This window comes from Eptatretus burgeri, chromosome 9, assembly GCF_056783735.1.
Source record: "Eptatretus burgeri isolate ZD-2024b chromosome 9, Ebu_testis_v1, whole genome shotgun sequence".
Lineage (NCBI taxonomy): Eukaryota > Metazoa > Chordata > Myxini > Myxiniformes > Myxinidae > Eptatretus > Eptatretus burgeri.
The window spans coordinates 53187990-53214562 of NC_140969.1; the positions used below are offsets into that span (position 1 = coordinate 53187990).

The following is a 26573-nucleotide window of genomic DNA, read 5'->3' on the forward strand; positions in this document are numbered from 1 at the left end:
CTCCAGTCGTCCTGTACCCCACCAGCCTGCATCATTTTCCACAGAAGCTCGTGCCTGCTGCAACTCCTTGCCTGTTTCCTTTTATTCGGGTGTGATGGTTAACGTTTCATTTTTGGCGCTTTAGGCAGTAATTTATTTAATTAGTATTAATTCACTTTCAATGCAACACAATAAGTTCATGTCTTTCCCTCATATTCACTCGAGGCCTGAACATGGAGGTGTTGTAATAAACCTGTGTAAAGCAATCTTTTTCATAACAGGCGCATGTGAAACACCATAATAATTATATTTGTGTTGTTGACAGCAAATCACGATATGCAACTTCAACATACGATCTTCACCAAACATTACTCGATTTATCCCGGCGAAAAGACGGAGGATCTCCTATTAGCACAAGGCCTGATCAAGCCTGAAGGCCAATTAATTATCTGCCTTTTTTTTTTTTCAATTTTATTTTTTTATCAAACTTAGTCCTCGACCTTCCTCTGGATGAAAGAGGAAGACATGCAATATTTGGTTGCATTAGTTCCTGCAGGGGCCGATTACATAAACAAACATTCACAGGTGAGAGATGTGGATGGGTCTTCGTTTTTCATAAATATGTTGACTGCTTTTGATGTTCACATGTGGTATATGCTTGGGAGCCTCGTTGGTATGCATTTCTGTCTGCGCTGTCACTGATGATTCGCCAACAAGCGATGAAACTGGTCTGGCAGCTGAGGGGGTGTGTAGCATTGGGATTCTCATGTGTGTACTATTTGTGAACGTCTTTACAGCTGTGGAGGAACTCTGGGAAGGGTTTGAAATAGCAAAGGGCTTACCTTGTGTAGCCTTTCATGGTTGCTTTATGCAGCTTCTTCAGCTATAAGAGCATATGAGTAGTCTCTATGCACTACATGGCCAAAAGTATGCGGACACCCCTTCTCATGAGTGGATTCGGCTATTTCAGCCACACCCATTGCTGACAGGTGTATAAAATCAAGCATACAACCTTGCAATCTCCATAGATAAACATTGCCAGTAGAATGGACCACACTGAAGAGTTCAGTGATTTTCAACATGACACCGTCATAGGATGCCAACTTTCCAACAAGTCAGTTTGTCGAATTTCTGCCCTGATAGAGCTGCCCAGGTCAACTACAAGTGCTGTCATTGTGAAGTGGAAACCTCGAGGAGCAATAACTCAGCCATGAAGCAGTAGGCCACTCAAGCCGACAGAACGGGACCACCGAGTGCTGAAGTGCGTAGCGTGGAAAAATCGTCTGTCGTCGGTTGCAACACTCACTACCGAGGTCCAAACTGCCTCTGAAAGCAGTGTCCATACAAACACTGTTCGTCGAGAGCTTCATGAAATGGCTTTCCATGGCTAAGTAGCCGCACACAAGCCTAAGATCACCATGTGCAATGCCAAGTATTGGCTGGAGTGGTGTAAAGCTCACTGCCATTGGACTCTGGAACAGTGGAAACGCGTTCTCTGGAGTTATAATCCCAGCGGCTCTGATTCCTCTTTCAATGTGTTGAGAGCCCCATAAGGCTATCCAGTCTCCACAAAGATGATTGCATCATCTGTGAAATCAAGGTCAGAATTCCTGACATTCCCAAACGATGCACTGCAGCTTGATCTTTCTGGCATCTTCCCCAGAAAACAGTCCATACAAGCACTGAAAAGTGTGAGGGCCAGTGCACACCCCTGATGAACTCGAGTAACAATTGGAAATCAGTTGGAGATGGAGCCTCCAGGGGGCATTCCAATTAACTGAATCGAACACTTTGTGGCGATCAATATGGGCAACAGCTCCAGCCTCAATACTTACAGACTCAAACCTAATTCCCATCCCATTCGCTCCCACCCCCTCCTGGAGTTTATAGCAATGTGCGGCGAAGAGTCCCTCTTGCTATCCTACCTCCCATTCCTATCTCCCTTCTTCTTCACCCCTCCTCGCTCCTCCTCCCTGCTCCTCCACCGCTCCTCGCTCCCCTTTCCTTCCTATCTCTCTCCCTCCTCTCTCCCTCCCCCCTCTTAATATTCCCATCAACGAAGTGATGGTGTGTGTGTGTGTGTGTGTGTGTGTGTATGTGTGTGTATGTGTGTGTGTGTGTGTGTGTGTGTGTGTGTGTGTGTGTGTGTGTGTGTGTGTGTGTGTGTGTGTGTGTGTGTGTGTGTGTGTGTGTGTGTGTGTGTGTGTGTGTGTGTGTGTGTGTGTTTTCAAGCTGTGGACTTTAATGCAGGAATGTAATTTAAGGAAAATTCCTGCACTGATAATTTTTGAGGCTTTCAATGAATGTTGAGTTCGTATTAAGCTAATAATGTAATTTTCATGTTCATTTCAACCAGATGCGGCTGTCAATGTGAATGGTCATTCGGTTAATAAAGGTAAGAATGAAGAATCCCGAAAGCAATGAATTGTGCGTATTGTGTAATTATTTGCAATTCCAGTCCAATGCCTTTTACTCTAACCCACCACCATACCCATCAGTGTGACCACCACTCCTTGGCTTTTTTTCACAAGATCTTGGCTATTCGTTGTTCACCTTGGCGTCTTGGTTTTCTATAGGTTTTCTTGGCGTATAGGTTTTCTATTATCATCGCTTTTCCGAAACCTTGTGAATTCTTGGCTTTTTTTTCATTGGCTCACCTTGGCATTTATGAAAATGAGGAGTGGTCACACTGGTACCCATGAGAATATGGAAATCAAACGAGTTTATGGTTTATTGCACATCCTTGCTTCTGGAAAAGGCAATGCTGTGCCGAATAACACGTTACAGATAACAGTAATAACAATAATAATAACACTGTGCAAAAAGGTGAGAAAAAAAACATAACACTCATTGTTCATACTGTAATTACATGGCAAAACAAGCTGGCTACTTAAAAAAAAAATTTTAAGGTCAGGGTTCATGGCACTGTAGCATTGTTGGCTTTGCTGGTTTCTTTCAGAGCTGGCAAGCATTCAGGGTGACGTCGAGGGTGTCTGCACACGCTACGATGCCATCGGGAAAACGCTCAATACACGATGGGGTGAGATGGACATGGCACTCCAGCAGACACAAGCTGTGGTGGAGAAGTCTGACTCTCTAATTAAGTGGTTGGCAGGAAAACAGGCTGAAGTAGCCACGTGGAATGGTGTGCTGTGGGAAATCGGCGCCATGAAGGCCGAGGCAGATCGTCACAAGGTGAGCTGCCTGCCAGGTCAATGACACGATCAGAAACGTAGTTTACATCGGGTACACATTCCATGTCTAACATAACAGGAATATGCAATTTCGTTTTCTTTGCAAAAAGTGGGACTTTTGAAAATGTCTATTCTGAAGGTCTTTTTTTTTGTGTGATTAATCTAAACAAACTGGAAATTGAACAAAAAAGTTAATGGAGCACCCTGCCACACAGTCTTCAGAGAAAGGACATGTGAAGGGTCTTTTCAACTCTTGTTTTGCCTGTACAAGCACAATATATCTTGGCTTTGTTCGTGAACTCTGAATAACAGGCGTGATAGCAACCATACCAAGCCGGTGGGTCAAGCGGAACAGTCCAGAGAGTAACGTTCTGCCAACTCTTCTCGGAGAAACTGATGATTTTGTCATGATCTTTGAGAAAAAGATGCAAATAAACAAAGATCTTTGGGACAAAATTAACTCTGTGGTTGCATCACGAGACGTCACCATTTTTGCCTGTATCTCACCGTTACTCCGCCCTCAGAGCACGCGGCAAATTTGATTGGTCAACACGTTGTCAGGTTTTGCTCAATACGACTAAACGGAGGGTTTTTAGAAGTGCAAACAAGGCGATTTGTGTTCAACAGTGTTGAAACATATAATTCAATTGAAAAAAAATAAAAAAATTTAAGCTTCAGTAAAGAACAACAAAGCATTGAATTGGAAGTTTACCACTATTGATGCACCATCTTTTACACAACCTTATTACGTCCACCACCGAAGGTAGATGGAGGTTGTTATGTTTTCACCCCTCGCTGTCTATCTATCTGTCTGTTTGTTGTGAACAAGATATCTTAGAAAGTTGCACATGGATTTAGACAAAATTTGCTGGAGACCTTGGGTATGTGACGACGAAATGATTCAATTTTGGGGAAGATATCTTAAAAAGTTGCACATGGATTTAGACAAAATTTGATGGAGATCTTGGGTATGTGACGACGAAATGATTCAATTTTGGGGAAGATCCGAATCGGATAATGTTTTCAGTGATTCTGCATCATTGAGTGATATGACTAAAACGATATATATAGCACGATGTCTCAAAAAGTTGTGGATGGATTTTGACGAAACTTGGTGGATGAGTTCGTTGGGTGATTAGAACAAGCCGATTTAAATTCTAGTTCATATGCGAATCCAGATCGGGTCTATCAGTGGGGGTACAAAATGTAAACTAATCAGCCTGGTGGAGGTATGTGCTGTACCAAGTGCCCTTCTCGTTGAACATGTTATATTAGTTATTCGTGCATGATGTGTCCTTTATGACGTCCACAAAGAAAGTTTCTTGTCTGCAATGATTTTCGATTTTGTTTGACGGTGAGGCAAACAGATTGAAGCAATTGCTATACAGCAAAATAATGTGCGCTCAGCATAAGATTTCGTACAATTTGCCAAATTCAGAGCCAAAGTACTGCTAAATTGAAGGTTCGTGTTGAACACCAGCCGTGTCATACCAAAGACTTAAAAAATGGTACGTGCTGCTTCCTTGCTTTTCGTCAGCATTTCAAAGGATAGAGCATGAACAAACAATTATAACTGGACAACACTAGTACTTTGATGGCCTCCTCCTGTGTCGAAGTTCCTCGTAAGGGAACTCATAGTTTTAAAATTAAAACTTCATACATCATGTGGTCTGACAGCCATATTGTTTCAAAAAAATCTTATAGATCAATGTGAAACTTAAAAAGTTTGATCGACTATCCATTTTGAATTTTATTTAATAAATATAAAGTCATGGGTCACGTGTCCGATCAAAGCGGGCTTGTAGCAAAGCAGGGCAGCTTGGTCCCTGGCCATAACAGCTTGCAGTTGTGAGGCATGCTTCAAGCTGTTATTATTGTTGTTGTTATCCTTATCCTCAGATTGTGTTAATGGATATCGAAGACAATGCTGGAAGAGTACATGACCTCCAAACACAACTGCTCGACCTTCTGCAGCAAAATCGAAACTCGGCGGAGGCAGCAAAGTGGAAGCAAATGCTCAACGACATTGGTACATGGAAATCAATTATTATAGTTGAAAACTGACACTTTCATAATGGCCTTTGCTCACAAACTGCTTTCTGCATAATTGATCTTTTGCAAAATGAGGAAACTTTGTTGTTCAAATGATATATTTTGTTGTGATGGAGTGACGTGCAGCTCAGTCGTTAAAGCGATGGTGGTGTTTTGTCGGAATTCTCAACCTTTCCAAATGCGCCCCGACATGCGATGTACAGTGCCCTCCATTAGTATTGGAACGGTGAAGTCAAATTTGTTATTATTGCTATCTCTTAAATAAATTTGGATTTGAGCTCAAAAGCTGAATATGAGGCAAGAGTAGAGGTCAGACTTTATTTCTTGGTATTTCTTTGCATATATGTTTTACCATTGTCGAGCAATAGCACTTTTTTTATGTTCACTGCCCCAATTTTAGGTAAGCATAAGTATTGGAACAGATTAACTTAAAGTAAATTGAAGTAATATAATAGTTTGTCTTTGGTTGCATATCCCTTGCATGCAATAACTGCATCGAGCCTGTGGCCCAATGACATCACCAAACTCTTGAAATCTTCCTTTGAGATGATTTGGCAAGCCTTTACCGCAGCCATTTTCAGTTGTTTATTCTGGGAAGTCTCTGACTTTAGTCTCCTCTTCAGGAAGTAAAATGTATGGTCCATTAGATTTAAATCAGGAGATTGACTTGGCCAGTCTAAAACCTTCCACTGTTTCCCTCTGATGAACTCCTTGGTTGCATTGGCAGTGTGTTTTGGGTCATTGTCTTGCCGCCCAATGAGTTTGGAGGCATTTTCTTGTACATGGGCACACAAAATGTTTCTGAAGACCTCCGAATTAATTCTGCTGCTGCAATCACTCGTTACATCGTCAATGAAGATGAGTGAGCCCGTTTTAGGGGCAGCCATGTTAGCCCAAGCCATGACACTACCTCCACCATGCTGCACAGATGAGGTAGTTATGCTTTAGATCACATGCAGTTCCTTCCTTTCTTCACCCTTTTACATTCCCATCACTTTGGTAAAGGTTTATCTTGTCTCATCTGTCCATAAAACTTTGTTCCAGAACTCTGCTGGCTCACCTCTGTACTTCTTGGGAAATTCTAATGTGGCCTTTCTAGTTTTGGTGCTGATGAGAGGTTTGCATCTTGCGGTGCAGCCTTTGTAATTCTGCTGTTGAACTCTTCTGTAAACGTGAGATTGTGATACTTTCACCCCTGCACTCTGGAGGTTGTTGGTGATGTCACTGACGGTTGTTTTAGGGTTTTTATTTACAGCTCTTATGATTATTCTGTCATCAACTGCAGTTGTTTTCTTTGGCTGACCTGGCCGTTGACTGCAGCATTGCTAAGTATACTTGTGGTTTCTTTCTTTTTCTCAAGATATTCCAAATTGTTGTATTTGCTCTGCCCAATTTTTGTGCTGTGGTTCTAATTTAATTATTCCGTTCTTCAGCTTCCAAATCGCTTGCTTTTCTTTCATCGACAGTTCTCTGGTCTTCATGTTGATCTATGTCCACTGACTCCAAAGGCAAAAGCAAAGGCTAAAACCAAGACTAAACATTCACAACTCTTTAATGTGTGATTAATTAATGCAACAAGAAACACCTGTCAGTCATTTGTTCAAACCAGTGGGCCTGGTCATCCATTGGACCAAATTTTAATTGGGCTTCGCGGCCTTGGAGCATACCTGCCTGCCGTACTGCTTCAGCATTAGCAGTACGCTTTATACGATCACACTCCACATCGGAAAGCTCCAGTAGAACACTAAAAAAACACGACACACACACACACACACACACACACACACACCTCATCCATTTATATTTATATTCCAATACTTATGCTTACCTAAAATTGGCCACTGAACATAAAAAATGCTATTGTTCTACAATGGTAAAACATATTTCCATAGAAATACCAAGAAATAAAAGCTGACCTTCTGTGCTCTCGCCTCATATTCATCTTTTGTTCTTAAATCCAAATTTATTGAGTACACGGCAAGAATAACGAATTTGACTTCACTGTTGCAACACTTATGGAGGACACTGTAGTGTTTTTTTAATGTTAACCTTTTTAATCAAGCAGCATAGATTTTAAATACAGTCTCTGGAGAGAAGTAGCTGTTGTTCCCAACTTGTTCCTTGCCTAAACGAGAATCTTTTATTCGAGCCCAAGAAGGCGATTTGCATGTATCATTTTATATTGCAAGCCAAAATGCACGTACATTCATACCACCATCATGTTCTCTGCAGAAGAGAAGTGGAGTTTTGTCACACAGTCAGCGCGTGAGCGACAGAACGACCTGGAGGAGTCGTGTGCACTTTTAGAGAAATTCCAGACAGCAGAGGGCCAGTTGAGCCAATGGCTCATGGAAAAACAGCTCCTCATGAGTGTTCTGGGACCTCTTTCTATCGATCCAAACATGTTGGACAACCAGAAACAGCAAGTCCAGGTTTGCTCCTCATTCCTGGCCCCTCATCTCTTCTAATTTTGCTAGAGTTATGGAAATTGTTTCTGTAGTGATGGTCTTATGCAGTGATCATATGATTAACACATTCAGGAATCTTCACATTTTAAAAAGTTATTGAATATTGCAAAAAATATATTAAAAAAGTTATTGAATATGAGTCTTGGATATGGTTTTTCATTGTATTGTATTGTTTTAGGAGTAAAGTATAAACATTAACTTGAGAGTATTAGTAACCTATTCACTTCTAGAAAGGTACCTTGGATCCCAGCATCATGAGCAAAGTGCTCAAATAGGAGCAGGAACAGGTTACAATGTCCAAAAATACACTGAACACTTTCCCATCATTCTTAATGTACAGAACGATATATGGCGCTGACATCACTGCTTACCAATCTGTAAAGAAAACAAATTGTCTTCATTTCCTGGGTCCCTTGTTCTTAAAAGGTGGCTCGGTCACGGGTGCCATTTGTCAGACCATCATCTCCCAAAGAGTGTACTCGCCTCTGGAACTCGTCCACGTGGCATTCCTTGCAAACGTTGGAAGGATGTCATCAAGGAAGACCTAAAGATCTTCAATATTGAGGGGAACGGACATGACACAAATTGACACAAATAAGGCAAAAAGCTGGAGAGCAGCTATTAGAAAGGGTGCATTGATTGCAGAAGCTGCTGTTGCTGCAAAGGCAGCCCAGCAGCGCGAGAGATGGCACCGATGGCTACAGTGTCGCCCGTCGTCATAAGTGGCGGGGACATATTGATTGATTGATTGTTCTTAAGAGAGTTATTGTTGACCATTTTCATTTTTGTTTAGAATTTTTTTTTCTTCCTGTTTTTTTACAGTTCATGTTAAAGGAGTTTGAAACCCGTCATTCACAGTATGAGGCTCTAAACCAGGCCGCTGATGCTCTCGCAGTTAAAACCACTAATGCCACAGGCTCAGGTGCTCAAGTCGAAGCTCAAAAAGCTGCAGTTAACACCAAATGGGCTGAAGTAAAGAAGCGTCTCACCGGCCGTGCTACCAGTGTGGAACAGACTCGAGAAGCAAGCATTAAATATGGGAAGGCCTTACAGGCTCTTTCCGGGGCCATCGATTTCTTGTCTGCTCGACTGTCCAGCATTGGTGCTGTTAGTTCGCAGCCCGAAGCTGTCAAACAGCAGCTAGAAACTGCAAGTGAGGTGGCTGCTGAGCTTGGGGAGTGGAAGGTCGATGCTGTTGCTGCAGAAAGATTATGTCAAGATATAGGCGATTTGGTGGGTGAGGCCTACCTGAGGGCTGAGCTGCAGCGAAGGCTTAATTATGTGCTTGTTCCAATGGAGGAGCTTGAGCAGCGCATAGGTGAGCGAAGCAACTTCATTGTTTATTTTGCTAAGTATAAATTATGGACAAAGAGAGGCATTTACTATCATATCTCTCTACCTTCATCTGGATTAACTTCTTTTCTGTCCAACAAACTTTGAGCTCTTATTGTGTGTTCTTACAGGACATCAAATGAACCAGTTACAGGAAGCTCTTGCTAGTTCACAACAATTTCAGCAAATGTTTGATGAACTGCGAATATGGTTGGACAAAAAGCAAGCTGAGATGCCAACATCTTTGGTTCTCTCTGCTGACCTTGAAGAACTACAGACCCAACTTGGTGCGCGGATTGAGTTCCAGAAAAGCCTGAACCAGCATGCAGGCACGTACAGTGTCGTGCAAACACAGGGGGAAACTCTGCTGCAGAGCTTGCCAGAAGGCACTGACAGAGAGACACTGCAAGTGCAGCTCAAATCTCTGTGTGAACACTGGGAGGATGTTTTGAAGCACACGTCAGAGTCTGTACAGCAACTGCAAGACGCACTGCGCAGAGGGAAGCATTTCGAGGAGATCTCAACTGCACTACATCCTTGGCTGGAGGAATGTGAGAACAAGTCAAAGAGCATTGGCCCAGCCGTGTTGGTTCGGTCGGAAGTGGACTTGAAGTTTGAGGCAGCGAAGGCTCTGCAGCTTGAGATGGAGAGATGTCCCACAAAACTGGAGGAGTTGAACAATGCTGCTGATGCTTTTCTTGAGTGTTGTTTAGCAGGAGACGATGCCATCCGTGATGAGAAAGCACAGTTGAACCAGAGGGCTGACAACCTTTCTGAAGACATTATTGAGTGTATCAGCAGCCTTGATGAAATGGCACTGCGACTGGCTGAGTTCAATGATGTACATAGCAGCTTGGAGGCCCGGATTTGTGAGGCACAGCGCCATACTGATGCGCACGATGCTCTAAGCTCACAGAACATGAGCAACAAACAGCTGGAGAAGTTGCGTGCTCAGCTTGAGAGCCTTCAGTCCCAAGCTCCACGTGTTAAATACCTGCAGAATCTGGCCCAAGGCCTGGTGGCTGATGTCGCGCCTGAAATAGACAAATCACCTATCACCAGCCCTGCAAACACCATTCGTGACATGTTTCAGAGCATTGTTTCAGCAACGGCCGAACGCTGTGCTACACTTGAGACCCGTTTACAAGGTGTTAATCGGGTGCAAGAACAGGTCCGTGAACTCTTTTCAGGCATTGCAGACCTGGATGATGAGCTGGACGCCATTGGACCAACCGCTCGTGTGTCTGATGCTGTTCAATCCCAGCTGGAAAATGTGCAAGAGATGCAAGTAAAGCTTCACGAACTTTGCACTGCCATCCAGCAAGCCAGCCACGACTGCGTAGCCATGCAAGAGAATGAGGGTGGACTTGATGTTCAGAGCTTAAAGGTATGAAAAAAAATGAATTGGGAAATTATTTTATGCTGAGAACCCCTCTGCTTATTTCATGAGTGATTTTTTGTTTGTTTGTTTGTTTTTGCATTAAAGAAAATATTAACTCAAAATTGAAGTTAATGTTGCATCCGCATTACATTTGTAAAGAAGTCTCATTATCAAGAATAGATATGTTCTTCAGACTGGTAAATGTATGTGTATATATGTTAAAAAAAAAAATATATATATATATATATATATGTATATATCTGTTGTATCATGACTTTTTGAAATTGTGGATGTCATAAGTGGAAAGCCCCTTAACCTCCAGGTGCCACAAATATGAAATACTGCGAGCTGATATTTAATGATAAATCAAATGCACATCGTAAATCATTATGAACCAAATGCAGTTGCATGATAAACTAGAAGGGCACTTGGTGGAACGCATACCTCTACCACATAATGCCTGATCCACGAGAACATATCGGGCCCAATACATTTTTGAAATATCATGCTATATATCGTTTTTGGCCCTATCTGTCAATGATGAAGAATCACTTTAAAAATTAAATAATTCTTGTATCCAGATCCGGATTCGAATCTTCACCAAAACTTAATCAATTCTTCCTTGTCGCACACCCAACATGTCCACCAAGTGTCGTCCAAATCCGTCCACAACTTTTTGAGATATCCTGCACCCAGACATACAAACAAACAGACAAACTAATAAACCAATGTCACCCGCAGGGTGACCCGTATCTTGCCAAAAGGTGACCACGTGTGACTTCTTTAAGGTCACACTGAGGTGAACAGAGCTGCTATCCACGAGGAGCGACTCCTTGAGGAATATCTGCCGACGAGAGATTCCGATGAGAATCGTTCTACAGAGTAACCATGAAAAATATGTGTTTGCCTCATAACGTCACCAAATGACGTCATAATGTCTCAAGCTTGACATGTCTAGAAAGCACTCATCGAGGTGTTCAATTTGAGGTACTACACGATATGGTTCCTAAAACTTGAAAATTTGACCTTGGGGTCAAATATGTTTGACCTTTGGTGCTAACCATGAAGGTCAAGGCCAATCGCCACTAAAAATTAATCAGCTGAGCGCCAGACCATGAACTATATTCCCATGAAGTTTGAAGACGATCCAATCAAAATTACTCAAAAAATAAGGGTTTCGTTGACTCCCCTGATTTGCGCCAAAGTGACCTTGACCTTTGACCTTGACCTTCAAAATTTTGTGCACTGAAAGGGACCTCTATCGGCCTCTGATATGCGAAGTTACAATAATTTCCGATGATAACTGTGCTCTGCAGAATTTTTTATACGTGATTACAGACAAAAAAAAAAATAAACATACAAGCTGACTAACATATCTTGAAAAACTTCGTTTTGGCAAGAAAATAAAGAAGAAAAAGACATCATGCAGTGCACGATACTTGCAATATCCTCCCTCCCACCCCCCCCCCCATTCTCCAAAGGTTGCCATGGATACATTAAATTGTCCATTTCATTAAGATTAAAATTGACAATCTTCATCAAAGTCCAGGTCAATTGGATGAAAATTGATTATTTTTCAGATTGAAATTGCTGATTTTGAAAGTTTGACCTTGAGTTGACCTTTGACCTTTTGACCTCAAAAATAGTTGGTTTCCAAATTCATTGATGCACTTTGCAATTGCTGCTTAATTTTCAGGTTAATCGGATGAAAATTGACGATTTTTCAGACGACATTTGATGATTTTAGATGTTTCACCTTGAGTTGTCCTTTGACCTTTTGGTTTCCCAATCCAGTGTTCCAATATGCAAATTTTGTACAAAAATTTCAAGTCAATCGGATGAAAAATGATGATTTTGGAAATTTGACCACAAGATGACCTTTTAACTTTGACCTCAAAATCAATATGCTTCTCAGTTGAGACTACCTCTACAACTTGGTAAAGTTTCATGACTATTGGTTTAGAATTGTGACCTGTAGGTGATAAACAGACAAACAAAATAACAAGAAGAAGACATCGTGACGAGCACGATACTTGCAAAATCCATAAAGCAAATTTGACCTCAAAAATAATTGGTGGCTGAATTAATTGACCAAACATACAACTTCTCTTCAAATTTCAAGTGAATCGGATGAAAATTGACAATTTTATAAATCCGACCGATGTTGACCTTTTGGCCAATGTGGACCTCCAAAATAATTGGTTGATTGAATTTAGTGACCTGAAATATAAATCCTCTTCAAATTTCAAGTCAATCGGATAAAAATTTAGGATTGTAGAAATACCACATCAGTTGTTGACCTTTGGCCTTTGTTGACCTTTTGGTCGATGTTGACTTTAAAAATAATTGGCGAGTTGAATTCAGTGACCTGAAATATAAATCCTCTTCAAATGTCAAGTCAATCGGATGAAAATTGAGGATTTTAGAAATCTCACTAAAGTTGTTGACCTTTGGCCTATGTTGACCTTTTGACCTTTTGACCTCAAAAACAATAGGCTTCTTCCTTATGACAAACTCCACCATGTGGTGAAGTTTTGTGAAGATTGGTTGAAAATTGTGACCTGTCGACGATAGACAGACAGACAGACAAAATTGACTGACCAATAAACTTGGAAAAATTTTCGATTTTGCAAATAACAAATAGACAGACGGGGGTGAAAACATAACCTCCTTCACCTTTGGTGGTGGAGGTAATAAAATGATCGTACATCATCAGTATGATGCGAACGGGATGCTATAGTTCCTTTGTACGTGTTTATAGTCTTCCTTCAACCTCCTTTTGAAGGTGTCCTAAAGTCCAGAGTAAAATACAATCGAACCACATGAGAAGTTGGTCCATCAGCTTGAATCTCTAGACTATGAACTCTACTACTTTAACAACCCTTCTTGAGGTTTTGCCCGAAGGCCAAATTTGGACCAAGTCTTTCACGAACCAATTAAAGATCCCACTGTGTCTTTTGCGAAGAGTAGGCGAGCTTTCGCTCACTTGTATTACACATTACAAGAATCCTGAACCAACAACAAATTCCTTCCCAAATCGCCTTCAGTCAAATCTCCGGTCTGGCCAGCTGGTTTGTGACACTTGGATGAAAAGTATTATCTGGCCAACCCCATATGCTTGGTGTTGGCTTAATGGTTGGGGTGGCGGGCTTTGGATCCAAGGGTCCTGAGTTCAAGTCCTGCTCAGCTGTTGAATTAATACCAGGTGGGGTTAACTCAGCTTGTCATCCTTCCGAGGTCGGCAAAATGAGTGCCAGTATGCTGGTATACTGTCGGAGTGGCGACCCGTCCAGGATTGTGCCCAATAACCAAGGAGACTGCTCTGCACAGAGTATGGTCCCAATCGCCTCCTCCTCCATAAGAAGCTGACAATAATTGGGGCCATCGTAGTCGGTGTAGTTATAGTAGTCATAGTAGTCGTAATAGTAGCCATAGTAGTCATAGCCAAAAAGTGCAAAGAACACTATGGAGTTTTTTTTGATGCTTTTCATTCCTTTCAAGAGACTGCATGATTTGTGATGCAACACCTCTTGCTGACGTCAAAGCTAAACAGCAGTGTGTTTGTTTTTCTCTTCATAGTATTTCTTTTCACCGCAAGTTAAAGCAGCCAAACCCAAAACTATGACCGAGATTTTTTTCCCAAAATTCGTTGATCAACTTTGTGCTCGCTGGTTTTATAGCCTGATGCTGCGTGTCCTCGTGTACCGCTGATGTGTATTCTTAGCTGTTCCAAATTTGCAAATCGGTCGAGTTTCAATGAGTCGTCCTCAGAGAGGAGACTTTTAAAATCTGGAGAAAGTTCTAACATTCACTTTTCCGTTGAGAAACGGTAAGCAAACATCAACGACTCGTATAAAGGATACAATCCAGATGTTTGTCCAAAGTCGGCTTTGTATGTTTGCCAACAGGAATGTAACAACATTGCCAAGAATATCTTGCAGGGTAGATTTGTTTCACTATTTTGCATTTGTAGTACAAGTTTTCATTGACTGCTCACGTAAACATCGGCTACAAACGCAATGACTGCAGAAAAGGGGGCTTTCTTTATTGATGTGAAACGCTCTATTTGCTCCTTTTTATCATGGTCACAAAAAGCACTGTAAAACACAGCAGCACAAAGTCAAGCAAGTGCATTGATGTTAAAAACTGGCTGAGCTCCTGCATGTCTTGCCATCACTCTGCCATTGGTCATGATCTTTTTGGTGCTGCATGACCAATTGGGCTAACTGAAAGGGACTTGGTGTGGAAACGCTTTTTTCAGAGGGAGGTGGAGGCTCTTCGAAAACAAAGCCGGCGACTCGCAGACAGGATGCACGGTTGCTGCAACGACCTGAAGGCCACATTATCCCAACTGATCAAGTTCTGCCAAGACAAAGACCAGTTGTGCCAATCTCTCCAGGAAGCGGCAATCAAGGAGCAAGCCCAGGAACCGGTGGCCAGGGAGCTGGAGACCATCAATCAGCAGATGGAGGATTTCCAGGTGCGTGTCACGTGCGTGTGTTGCATGCATGTCGCGTTGTCATTTCTGGACCCCTTGAACTGGTTACGTCCATTGATGGGTAATGGCAGAGCCGTTGTGTACAGCATATTACAATAGCCTGCAGGCTACTTGTTTCTTTACTGCTCTGAAAGTGTCTCTAAGCCGTGGTGCCGGACAGAGCCCTGCACAAATGTCAGCCATCACATCATTGCCTTATCTACTGCCACATCAAGTTTTAACATGACACTAACCATTTGAGTCCCCAAAGATGAGTGAAAAATGAAATTGCACATTTTATCATGACACACACACACACACACACACACACACACACACACACACACACACACACACACACACACACACACACACACACACACACACACATACACACACACACTAAATCTCACAATTCAGAATCCCCTTTTTAGAAAAAGTCAGATCAGTTTAGTTTCCAACCACCGTTTTCGACGAAACTATTGTCACGTCAGTGGCTCCGTTAACGTGGCACCACTGCGCCAAAGATCTCATGTCCACCTCCACAAATTTGTGAAACGGTCTCTTCCTGCGTTGTTATTCTTCAACTTTCCTGATTCTCAAGGTCACCCAAAATGAGCTTAAATTGATGGCACATGCATAAGAATCAGATGGATCAAACAGGTTTCTTACCTTTTTAAGGTTTATTTCTGATGAGACGAGCAGTTTGTAACAGTCAGGGTAAATCGACAGACACAAAGAGGGAGAAGGGAATATGCAGGCTTGTATACCAGGATGGGAAATAAATCAAACCATACCCACACGAGGTTCCACAGATCACACTTAGACAAACATTAAAATTGCAGGCGAGGACTTTCCTTTGACTATGCATGGTGTCGATGCACGACTCCCTGCAGCCCGTTTTTGACGCAGGAGCAAGCTAACTAGTAATAACGATGAAGTAAACCAGAGACGAAGTGAGCCCAAAGATGAGACAAGCCAGCCATGAGGAGCACCAGCGACGTTGAGCACCTCCGGACATGTTCCAAGAACCAGCCCCCTTGTGGCCCTCTGTCCTTTCCACCACAATTCTTCTCAACACTCCTGAGTCCTCCTGCATGCCAAGTGCTCTGTTGTGCCCTTTCTCTCCTCTACCTCGGAGGTTCTTCTTCTTAGTCTCCCCTTTATCCTCTCTCAAACTGCTCCTTCTTTATCCTTCTTGTCTCGAGTCCTCCGAGAGCTCTGGTGTGTCTGTTCTTTCCACTGACCTTCATCCTTCTTCTACTCTCAAGGTCCTTCTTCCCTTCCTCGATCATCCCTGCTTCTTCTTCACACCCCAGTCCTTCTCCAAGTCAGTTGTGTCCATTCTCTCGGCCCCTGCTTGCACTTCTTGCCTTTCTGACTTCTCTTTCACACGAGTACTCCTCTCCTCCTTCTCTGGCCCTTCTTCTGGACACAAATACTCCTGGTCTGCTCTCCATCCTTTCTCTTCTCTCCAGGCCCTTCTTCCTGGTCTCGATCCTCCCTACTTCTTCTTCACCCCTCCAGTCCTCTCCACCACGATTCTTCTCCACACTCGTTCTGCACACTTGGAGCCCTCGTGCGTCCATTCTCGAGTCTCCTCTTCATCCTTCTCGGTCTTTAGGAGGAGTCATCCTCTGGGCCGGCTGCACAGAGAATGACTACCACGTAATACAATGTATTTTTTTTTTAATTCTTTTGTTATTTTGTATATGGTAAGGGTTATCCTATAAGCTTCCACATTCTCACCTATAAGCTGTCTATCCCAGCCTAGCTATAAACAAGCAGCCCAGTGTTTCACAGGCAAGGTGATTCATCAATGTGTGTGCCATCCCTCGGATGGACTTTAAACGGGCATCCTACGTGCTGGCATTAGTTGGTCGACATTAAAGATCCCACAGTGTCCTTCTCGCGAAGAGTCGGCGAGCTATCATCAGCACCCTGAACAAATTACAAATTCCTGTCCGAACAGGCAGAGGACATTGCATCAGTGGCAGAGCCATGCCCTCAAACAATGATGCTACCTCACAGCCTTGTGCTGCATACTAAACAAGGAGAATCATTCCATGTTAAAAACAAAGAAAGAAACTTTGACCGAACATTCAAAGTAGCCTTTGCCCCCCCCCCCCCTACATAGCACTTGCATCCTACACCCTACATAGCTTTTGCAGTTTTATGGATTATGCGAGGCTCATGCAAGATGTTTGGGTTTCATGGAAGGTAAATAGATTCCAAAGTTTGTGGCTGTAAAGACTATGGCTTGTTACCTTCAAAGAAAAGTTTTTAAAATTGCTGTCACCTGTCTCTGTAAAGCTTCGGCTCGTTGGCCTGTTTAGCATTCCTACCCAAGGTTCATGATGTTGAGAAGCAAGGTTCAAATTCCGTGGACTGTCTATTGTCTGCTCCCGTCCATGTAATTCCTGTAAAAGTACACTGGATGTGTCCTCATGTCTTTGTTCGGCATGTGATTTCTGTCAAGTGGCACACCGAAGATAATATGTGCAAAGGTATTTTAAAAGGCATTGGTTCATAATCCTGAATCTTCGGTCCTCTTCCGAGTTGTCCAATTAGTCGAATGCAAATGGTTTTTGCCCATGGGCTTGGTTGCATGGTGGCAGTCGCACTGTGTTCGTTTACACGAAGAGGTGGGAGTAGAAAGGAAACTGGCTGGAATTTCAAAATATTCTGGATTTCTCGCCCCAAGAGGGATTTGCCGTGCCACGTCAACGTAGCAATCCTTTTCACAACCAGTCTTTATGCGGGCTTTTGCCAGTTTTTTTTGAAATTATTTTCTCCCTCCTGCAACCGCACACGGTTCGCCTGCTTAATATTGCAATCCACAGCTGTGTATGCTTCGGGCGAGTTAAGCTGCCGTTGCTTACTCTTAGAATTCAAAAAAAAATTAACGAAAACTTATTTTGTTGTGTTATGGTTGGAGGGAAGTCACCTCAATTACCCATAGGGAAGGCTTGTTCGTGTTGATCATGAATATTCCGCTTTGTCTGCAAAATGCTGTTAGTTTTTTTGGAGCTAAGCAATTTTTTTCTTTCTTTCTTTCTTTCCTTTATTTCTTTTCAATGTTGGCATAATTCATCACTAACTTGTGCTTCGTGGGACCGCTCGACGGCTCGAGAGTAGGGGCTTGCTGTCGCAATAGCCCGTGTGGTAGGGAGTGAAATTGGTTGGGCGTCAGCATGGTTCGTGATGTGAAAGGCATTGGGGAGGTGGGGTTTGGTACCGCGCTGGGGTCGTGGGTGGAGTGGGGGAGTGTGGGGGGTTTGGGGGGAGATGGATTTGGTGTGGGGGGTGGGGAAGGATTGCTGAAAGGCACTCTTTATGTACACCAAAGCGGAGCCTGTCTCGAAGCGCGCAGTCTACAGCTGGGACAGAAAAATTTTGGGGCCGTTTGGAGGAAAGATGGGTGCTCGCAACTTGTTCAAAAAGCTTACCGGTAAAGTTAATAATGGGGATCATAGCAACAAGTGGAATTTACTTTTCAGTTTTTTGGCAAATTGTAATTGAAGTCTTTGTATACTTTAAGATTTTTTTTTTTTTAAGTCAATTTATTTGCTAGTTCTTTTGATCTTGCGTTAATATGGGAAAGGCCTCGAGCAAGCAGGCATGCTTTGGCCTTGCGGCATGCTCTGGAAAACCCGCTGATGACGATCTAGGTGTTGAAGATAATGCACCTACTCATCCTTCCTGCAAGCCACTCCTGCTGAATGAACAACCTGAACAGGTCAGAGGTCAAAACCAGAGGTACCAGAACGTAAAATGACCTCTACAATTGTTGTTGCTCTCCCAATAGGAGCATTTCTGCATTAACATGTTGGAATGAGACCGTTATGTTGATAGGTGTGGTGGGAAATAAAAAGTTGTTTGGAAATGGTGGTTGAGCTTGAGGACATTTTTGTTTCTCCGCGGTGTAGCGAGTCCTTCATTTAGATTTTTGGGCTTGTGTGAGTGAGCCACCACCTTGCCGTGGGGTAAATTGTACAATTCTGCTCTTCCTCGTTTTTGTAACTTTATTGCTCAAAGCTTGATTTCTCATAAATTGTTTAAGATCGTTTTGTACTTCACAGGTAATTACAACGTTTTGATAAAAGCAATAGGGCATTATGGGTCATTTATAAATGATGTGGCTCTGGGGTTCACAGGATAGCGGAGAGGTAGGTGCACTCGACTGTGTTCTGTGTCGCCTGGGTTCGAATCTCGATAAACTGCCACCCTGGTGTTTCGCTTGCGGGGCGATGCATCGAAGTGCACGCCACGCCATCCATTGGATGGATGGTAAACTGGGGGATCAGTCTGTCAGCACCGTTCGTTGGTGGACGTTAAATATCCCACCATATCTTGCGAAAAGTAGGCGAGGTATTGCCTGCACTGTGAACAAATTACAAACTCTTGCCCGATTCAACTTCAGTTGAGTGTCATGCCTGTCCAACCGGTTCGTGAAAGATTTGGGCCAAAAAGCTTCCCCAGCCGACCCCACAATGTGGGAATAATCTGGGTCATTAAGGAAGAAATAGAAGTGTTCATTTAATTTTGGTGGCTCGTCAAAAAATAATCCTGAAAATATGGTTTTGGTGCTTTAAAAATAAATAAATAAATTTAAAGTATGCATGTTGGCAACGCTCCAAATAATAACAAGGATTCATCTTTAAAATTGATGGACACCGTCAATTTTGTTGTTGAGATTGAAAATGGAGTGGAATTTATTCCGGTGGTAATTTCACCTTCAACATTCCTCCTCAAATTGACACTTTCCATTGTAAACGTATTTATTTTTCAATATTTATTTTTAATTATTGCATGAAAATCTCCAAGGGGTGTACCGACAATGGTGTCAGAATGAAGTGAGTCAGTCACACTTGCATGTTTCGGTAAAATATTTCTGAGATTTACATCATCGCAATAACTCTTCTGCCTTGTGTTGGCTTAATGGTTGGTATGTTGGGCTTGGGATCCTTGGGTCCTGAGTTCAAATCGCGCTCAGCCGTTGAATTAATACCATGTGTGGTTGATTCAGCCTGTCATCCTTCCGAGGTCGGCAAAATGAGCACCAGCTTGCTGGGATGATTGAGCCATTTGAGTTTCCTGCGTCGGAGTGGTGACCCGTGCAGGATTGTGCTCAATAGCCCAGGAGACTGCTTCGGCAGCAACGACACTCTGTACAGAGTGTGTTCCCAATGGATGGAATAACTCTTACATTGTTGCCTTACATCTATCTCTGTTTGGCAAATAAAACGAATTTGTGACAAATATAACTCATTTCAATTTGTGTTAAATAAAACTTTGTTAAATTAATAAAACTTAAGCTTTAAGTTTGGTTTTTAATGACCTATTGCACAGACCTTCAAAAGTGCTTTTGTAAAATAATTTAATCGTGATCACCGAACTGTGTTGGAGGTATTTTAACTTTGGCTTTCTCCATTAATGTTTTTATCATTATTTCAATCATATAGAGCAATTAATGTATTGTACGTTATTGGCTGACGTTGCTGTCATCCATCTCAGGCTTTCCAGAAGGATCAGATTGAGCCTCTGCAGAGTGAGGTTCAGAAGGTGAATGGATTGGGCCAGGGTCTCATCCAGAGTGCAGCAAAGGGAGTCAGTACGCAAGTTCTGGAACAAGACCTTGAGCAGATTGGCAACAAATGGGATGTGCTCAGCAAAAAGGTACGTTTCGGGAACATTAAAATTGTTGTACCCAACCGGGTTCTTCCCGACATCTTTGTTCTTTGTTCCTTTCACATTTCTTTCTACTTTTTCACATTTCCCTTTATTCAATCTAATTCTTGATTTTTCTTTATTTCTCTCTTTCTTTATCTATGTCTCTAAGGAGAAGTGAATGATTGCATAAAGTTTCCTATAAGGCTCACTTGGCTGCACCTGGATGGGTTTTTGAGGGGAGTGGAGTCGCGGCTGAAACCCGAATCGTATCCAGGTTCCTCCTGATGACTCCATCTTCACTCTTTACTTCTTCGGGTTCCTTCTGATCACTCCAATGCAGCATTTGATCTTCCGTTTGATTGTACTTTGCTTGTTATGATGTCGTGGAATTGTCACGACCCAAACGGACCTCTTGCTTTACATTTCAATAGCATTTGAGATAGCAAACCACAAAGCTTCTCAAAATACAAAATTCCACATCCTCATCCTCAAAGCGTCCGTTTTGTACTCAAACTAAACTTGGCAAAAAGAGCAAAAAAAAAAAAGTACATTTTTTAATTTGTGTTTCTCCATATTCTCATAATAAAGGTTTGTTGAAAATTCGATGACAAAAGCTCAAATGGTAATAAAGTTATGCCATGGGTAGACGCACGCACGCACACATGCACACACACACACACATGCACGCACACACACACCATTGCAAAACCCCGTCTCTTGCTGCGTGGGGCGACTGGCTGATGAATAATCTGATTGGAAATCTTTAGAAAGGTACATGAATGTAGTCACGCTAATTGAATCGTTTCAACATTCTCGTGTTTTAACACGGAAAGCCATCTCGGAGCGATGTTTGCTGCATGCTAATTCGGGCACCAAAGCACACTGGCGTGTTTTTATTTGAATGAAATGCTTGAGTTACGGACCCTTTGAGAACCAGCGTTGATTCTTCCAAACTCCTCAGGTTACTGATCGGTCAGCACTGCTGCAGCAGGCGCTGCTTCATTGTGGGAAGTTCCAGGATGCATTTGAGTCTCTGCTGAGTTGGCTCACCGACATGGAGGAGCTGACAGCCAATCAAAAGCCTCTGTCGGCTGAGTTCAAGGTGGTGAAGGCTCAAATTCAGGAGCAGAAGGTAAATAATAGTGCGTGTGCGATTGTGACCATCACTCTGTTCGTGTGAGACTGTGCTTTTTCGAGTTTGGTTGCGTCGGTGAGTTTCAAAAGAAAACTTTCTCCAACCACAAAGGAAGAGTCCTTCGGCACCGAAACAACCGGGACATTAAGTGGTTTTCGATTTTATTTCCAGCAGTTATAATTTTCTTCCTCTCCCCTCCACATAACCCCCCCCCCCTCGTCCCCTCCACACTCCTACCTCTGCCCCGATGGTGGCTTGGTGTCTTTATGCTATTGGAACAGAGGTCATGTTTGTGGCCTTAATCATTATATACTTCTAAAAATATTCAGAAAAACATGAAATATTAAACAGTGTCTTGGTGCACTTTTCAGTTGAGTAAGCTATGACAAAGTTTGCACTTCATCCAGCCAGTGTCTTGTCCACTTCGGATGTGATTTTGTCTCATTTGAAGTATGACTGTCGGTGCTCATCTGCAAGCCCAATAAATGTGTTTGTGAGGCCTTGAAACAATTTTGCTCTGAATCCTCCTGTAGAATGTTGTGTCGTATAGCTTTGTCGTAATGTACTTTCACTTCATGATCTGCTCGACTTGATTCCTTTCAGAGAAAATGTTTAATTATTTTGTGCTCAAGGCCAGGTTTCCGCATTTAGTGATGTCATCTACAAACGGATCTCTTTCGTTGCAGCTGCTTCAGAAGCTGTTGGATGATCGGAAGCCAAGCGTTGAAATGATACGCAGTGAAGGGGCACAACTTGCTGCTGCCGCTGAGCCTCCCGAACACGACCGCTTCCTGCAGCAGTTGGACGGTCTTGCACAGAGGTGGGGAGGCCTGCTCTCAAAGGCTGAGACACGGTGAGTCTGAGCACCACATGTAAAGTACATCCCACTTACAAATGTAAACTATTGCATGATATATTCACTTACTTTGGAACTTATAAACAAACAAGAGTTCCCTCACACATAACTTAAACGCAGGAGGAGGCCATTACGCCCACCAAGTCTGAGCAATGGTTGCCAACCCATGTTTGTTTGTCCGTACCCTATCCTTTTTAAATGCTGAGCGTCAAGCAAGTAAAGGGGCTGTCACACCTTGACGTTTTAGCCAGCATATGCCGACGTATGAAAAAATTGGCGAATACGCTGGCACACGTCGAATACGTTATGGGTGAGTTTTGTATACGTTAAGAGCACGCTGAAGCACGCTGGTATACGTCGTAGTACGCCGAGCTCGTTGACAAATTTTGTGCATGCTCAAAATTTTCCAACGTATGCCAGTGTATGACTCACACGTTCCGCATATGCTGGCCAGAAGTTGTAGGCACGTTATGTGACCGTTGACACACGTCGACACACGTTACTTGTAAGCTACTCATAAGTCGAAACACGTCGAGGTAATGTCTAGCGTACCCGAAACTTATTTCTAACCTATGAGTAACGTGCTTTGAACCTATGTGTAACGTATCTCCAACGCATATTGACTTATGTAGATGTATTTGACGTCTTCCGGACGACCACAGAACTTACTGAACGTGTTTCTAACTTACAGCTACCGTATAATGGCGTATTGGCAGCGTTTAGGGGAATTGGTATATAAAAATGGGGTTCACACAGGAGGAACCCATCAGTGTTCCAGACTCCATGTTTTTGTATTATTTATTTATTTTTTCTTCTTCGGCATGACGGTGATGTTGACACTTCGATGTCTAGTGCAGTTATGATTTGAATCTTCGAGCGGCAGCCTTTTAATAGGCTGCGATACTCTGCCGCACTACGCATAAGTTAGACTATTGTTGGGCATAAGTTGTGAACGCCGACAACACGCTAAACATTCGTTGGTATAATTTATCGAAACGTTCTCTGTACGTTACTAATACGTTATGCATATGTCCAACCCGTTAATATATGCCCAAAACTGAAAAAAACATCAATAGTTCAGCGTACGCCAGCGTTTTAGATCAATTTTGATACGTTGCCATACGCTGGCTAAATCGTCAAGGTGTGACTGGGGCTTAAGCAGCACGTACTGTTTTTAAAGTGTTTGGTATGACTTGGCCGACATTCGAACCCGCGACCTCCCAGACTCAGAGCAGACACTCTAATCATTATGCCACTTGGTCTGTTACAGGTTGCATGGAAACGTTTCCCCAACTGTTATATGCTTTTAATTTTGATTTGGTCTCTCTCTCTCTCTCTCTCTCTCTCTCTCTCTCTCTCTCTCTCTCTCTCTCTCTCTCTCTCTCTCCCTCCCTCTCTCTCTCTCTCTCTCTCTCTCTCTCTCTCTCTCTCTCTGTCCCTCTGTCCCTCTGTCCCTCTGTCCCTCTGTCCCTCTGTCCCTCTGCCCCTCCGCCCCTCTGGCCCTCTGCCCCTCTGCCCCTCCGCCCCTCTGCCCCTCTGCCCCTCTGCCCCTCTGCCCCTCTGCCCCTCTGCCCCTCTGTCCCTCTGTCCCTCTGTCCCTCTGTCCCTCTGTCCCTCTGTCCCTCTGTCCCTATGTCCCTATGTCCCTCTCTGTCTTTAGGCAGAAACAGTTGGAGTCCATACAGGTGGTGGCGGAGAAATTTCACAAAATATTGGAGCCACTCCTTGAGTGGTTGAGCAGCACAGAACGCAAGCTCTCCAGCCTAGAACCTGTCGGGACTCAGGCGACCAAGATACAACAGCAGATACTACAACATAAGGTGGTACGGGGCTCTATTGTATGTAGGGCCACAATTTTGGTATTCTCATCACTGCCCTTCCATTCATTAATTTCCATTGCCACTTACTGACTGGCCTGAGTGTAGGCAAAAGTTCAACACACCCAGTCTGTCTAATCACTGCATTGCATTTCTCTTTTTTTTTTTCTTTTTTTTTTGTATACCATCTCGAGGCTCGTGCAAAAGATAATACACAGAAATATATAACAAGGTAGGAGACAAGAGGGGTGGGAGAGGGAAGCATAACATAGTGGGGAACAGAGACAACAGGATATCTGTGGAAGGGAGAGGGATGGAGAGAGGTACATGAGGCAAACAAGATGGTTTGTCATTTTTGTTTTATTTGCACCATTTTACTCTTGAGTTTTGTTTTTTCAAACACATTTTATTAGTCTTGCCTTTTATTTTGTGGTTTTATTTGCCTTTTTTTTGTACCTTTTTGCCACCCTTCTCAACTGCTTTGACACTCGGCCACTCCCTCCCTCATTACTTTTACCAACTATTCATGGCCTACCATATTCATGGAGCCAGTCTCTGGAAGAGGTACTGAGTGACAAGAGCCAAACACTACACAAACTGCTCGAGGTTGGTCAGTCACTGAAGGCTGCATGTGCTGCCGAGGAGCGGGAGCAGGTTCAGAGGCGGATGGACCAGGCACAGAGCTCGTACCACGAGGTGCAAGATGTATGCCGTCGCCGAACTGCCCTGCTTGCCTGTGCTCTTGCTGATGCTCGACTTTTTGGCGAGGATGAGGTGGAGCTCCTCAATTGGCTGGCTGATGTTGGAGATCGCTTGGCCACTGTTTCCATCAAGGATTACCAGGCATCTGTACTGAAAGCTCAGCATGATGAACAACTGGTATTGAATCCATCACCTTCTCCCTCTATCCTCTCTCTCTCCCCCCCAATACCAAAACACTCTGCAGTTCCTTTCTCTGCTGTTCTTTTCATCACCTGTTTCATACCACCTGGCTTCTTTCATCATTTTTTCCTTTGTTTGATTTTAGGAAAGATGCACAGTGAAAGAAACTATTTGCTGTCACCACTTTTGAGGTTCCATGTATGTGGTTTCATGTCACCTTACGGTCTTCGTTTTCTTTTAAATAGAGTTTACACGAAGAGATCTTGTCTCGGAAGCAGAGTGTGGACCAGGCTGTAAAAAATGGTCAGACCCTCATCAAACAGACTACCGGTATGACCGAGCTGTCCACTTTCTGATAAAATATTTTGTTTCACTGCAGAGTCTTTTCATTGTTTGTTGCTGTTCCTTCTGCACTTCCATAAAAGGTGCCATGACAGCTTATGCCTCCATTCAGTTTGGTTTGAACCAATGATTGATGGTTCTGTGACTCTGCTTTCAGAAATGCATTACAGGTGCACCGTTGAACACAGCAATGCACTCGTTCAAAATCGATTCTAAATTGCTGTGAAACCAGTTATGTTTTAATATCCAGCATTTCTATGGCAGGTGACGAGATTCTCACCATTCAGCAAAAACTGGACGACATCAAAACCCGTTACACAGAGATCGGCACAAGCAGCAGCAAAGTGCTCAAAATGCTAGAAAAAGCCCTCCAGCTGGCCACGCGTTTTGAAGCTGGACATGAGCAACTGAACAACTGGATGGGTCGTGCAGAGGCTGAGCTGGTTGAGCTGGGTGCCCTGCAGGGAGAAAAGGAGGAGTGCTCATCACTGCAGGACAGGCAAAATGTAAGGGATGGCTTCGCTGCTGCTGTTGAGATGCATGAAGGTAGCCATATCCGGTTTTTTGTTTTTTTAAATTGGCAGTTGTAATTTGACAGAATGTATGTTGGCCTTTTGTGTGGTGTAGATGCTGCGCAAAGAGTTGGCTGAGTGGCACGTGTCTCTCGACACCCTTAATGAAGTGGGCAACGCTCTGCTGGAGGTGGTGCCATGGCGCGCACGGGATGGCCTCGACTTGCTCATTGCAGCCACCAACGAGCGTTACCGCTGCCTGCGGAATGACGTCGAGCAGAAAGTACAGGAGCTCCATGCAGCTGTGCAGCGCAACCAACGGGTCGGTATTTTATAATCTTTACTGTTTTTGAATGCTTGTGACAACTTTCCCTCAACTAACGAACATGCGCTTCTTATGCGTACAAAATTGGTCGCAGTCATGATCGGTGGCGTAATGGTTAAAGTGGCTGCTCTGACTTTTGGTGGTCGGT

The 26573-nt window shown here is 43.2% G+C and overlaps 1 protein-coding gene across 1 annotated transcript in view; it reads left to right on the top strand.

Annotated features, from left to right (window-relative positions):
* Positions 1-26573, top strand: part of LOC147020138 (microtubule-actin cross-linking factor 1-like) — a 212772-nt gene that overhangs the window by 121292 nt on the left and 64907 nt on the right. The window contains exons 45-59 of the mRNA XM_085895175.1: positions 2336-2374; positions 2939-3174; positions 5073-5202; positions 7458-7657; positions 8516-9011; positions 9157-10412; positions 14668-14886; positions 20401-20562; positions 21518-21688; positions 22378-22544; positions 24208-24367; positions 24917-25243; positions 25492-25576; positions 25853-26094; positions 26216-26422. Of these exons, the coding sequence (XP_085751301.1) occupies positions 2336-2374; positions 2939-3174; positions 5073-5202; positions 7458-7657; positions 8516-9011; positions 9157-10412; positions 14668-14886; positions 20401-20562; positions 21518-21688; positions 22378-22544; positions 24208-24367; positions 24917-25243; positions 25492-25576; positions 25853-26094; positions 26216-26422 (4097 nt within the window). The remainder of the gene's footprint in view (positions 1-2335; positions 2375-2938; positions 3175-5072; positions 5203-7457; positions 7658-8515; positions 9012-9156; positions 10413-14667; positions 14887-20400; positions 20563-21517; positions 21689-22377; positions 22545-24207; positions 24368-24916; positions 25244-25491; positions 25577-25852; positions 26095-26215; positions 26423-26573) is intronic.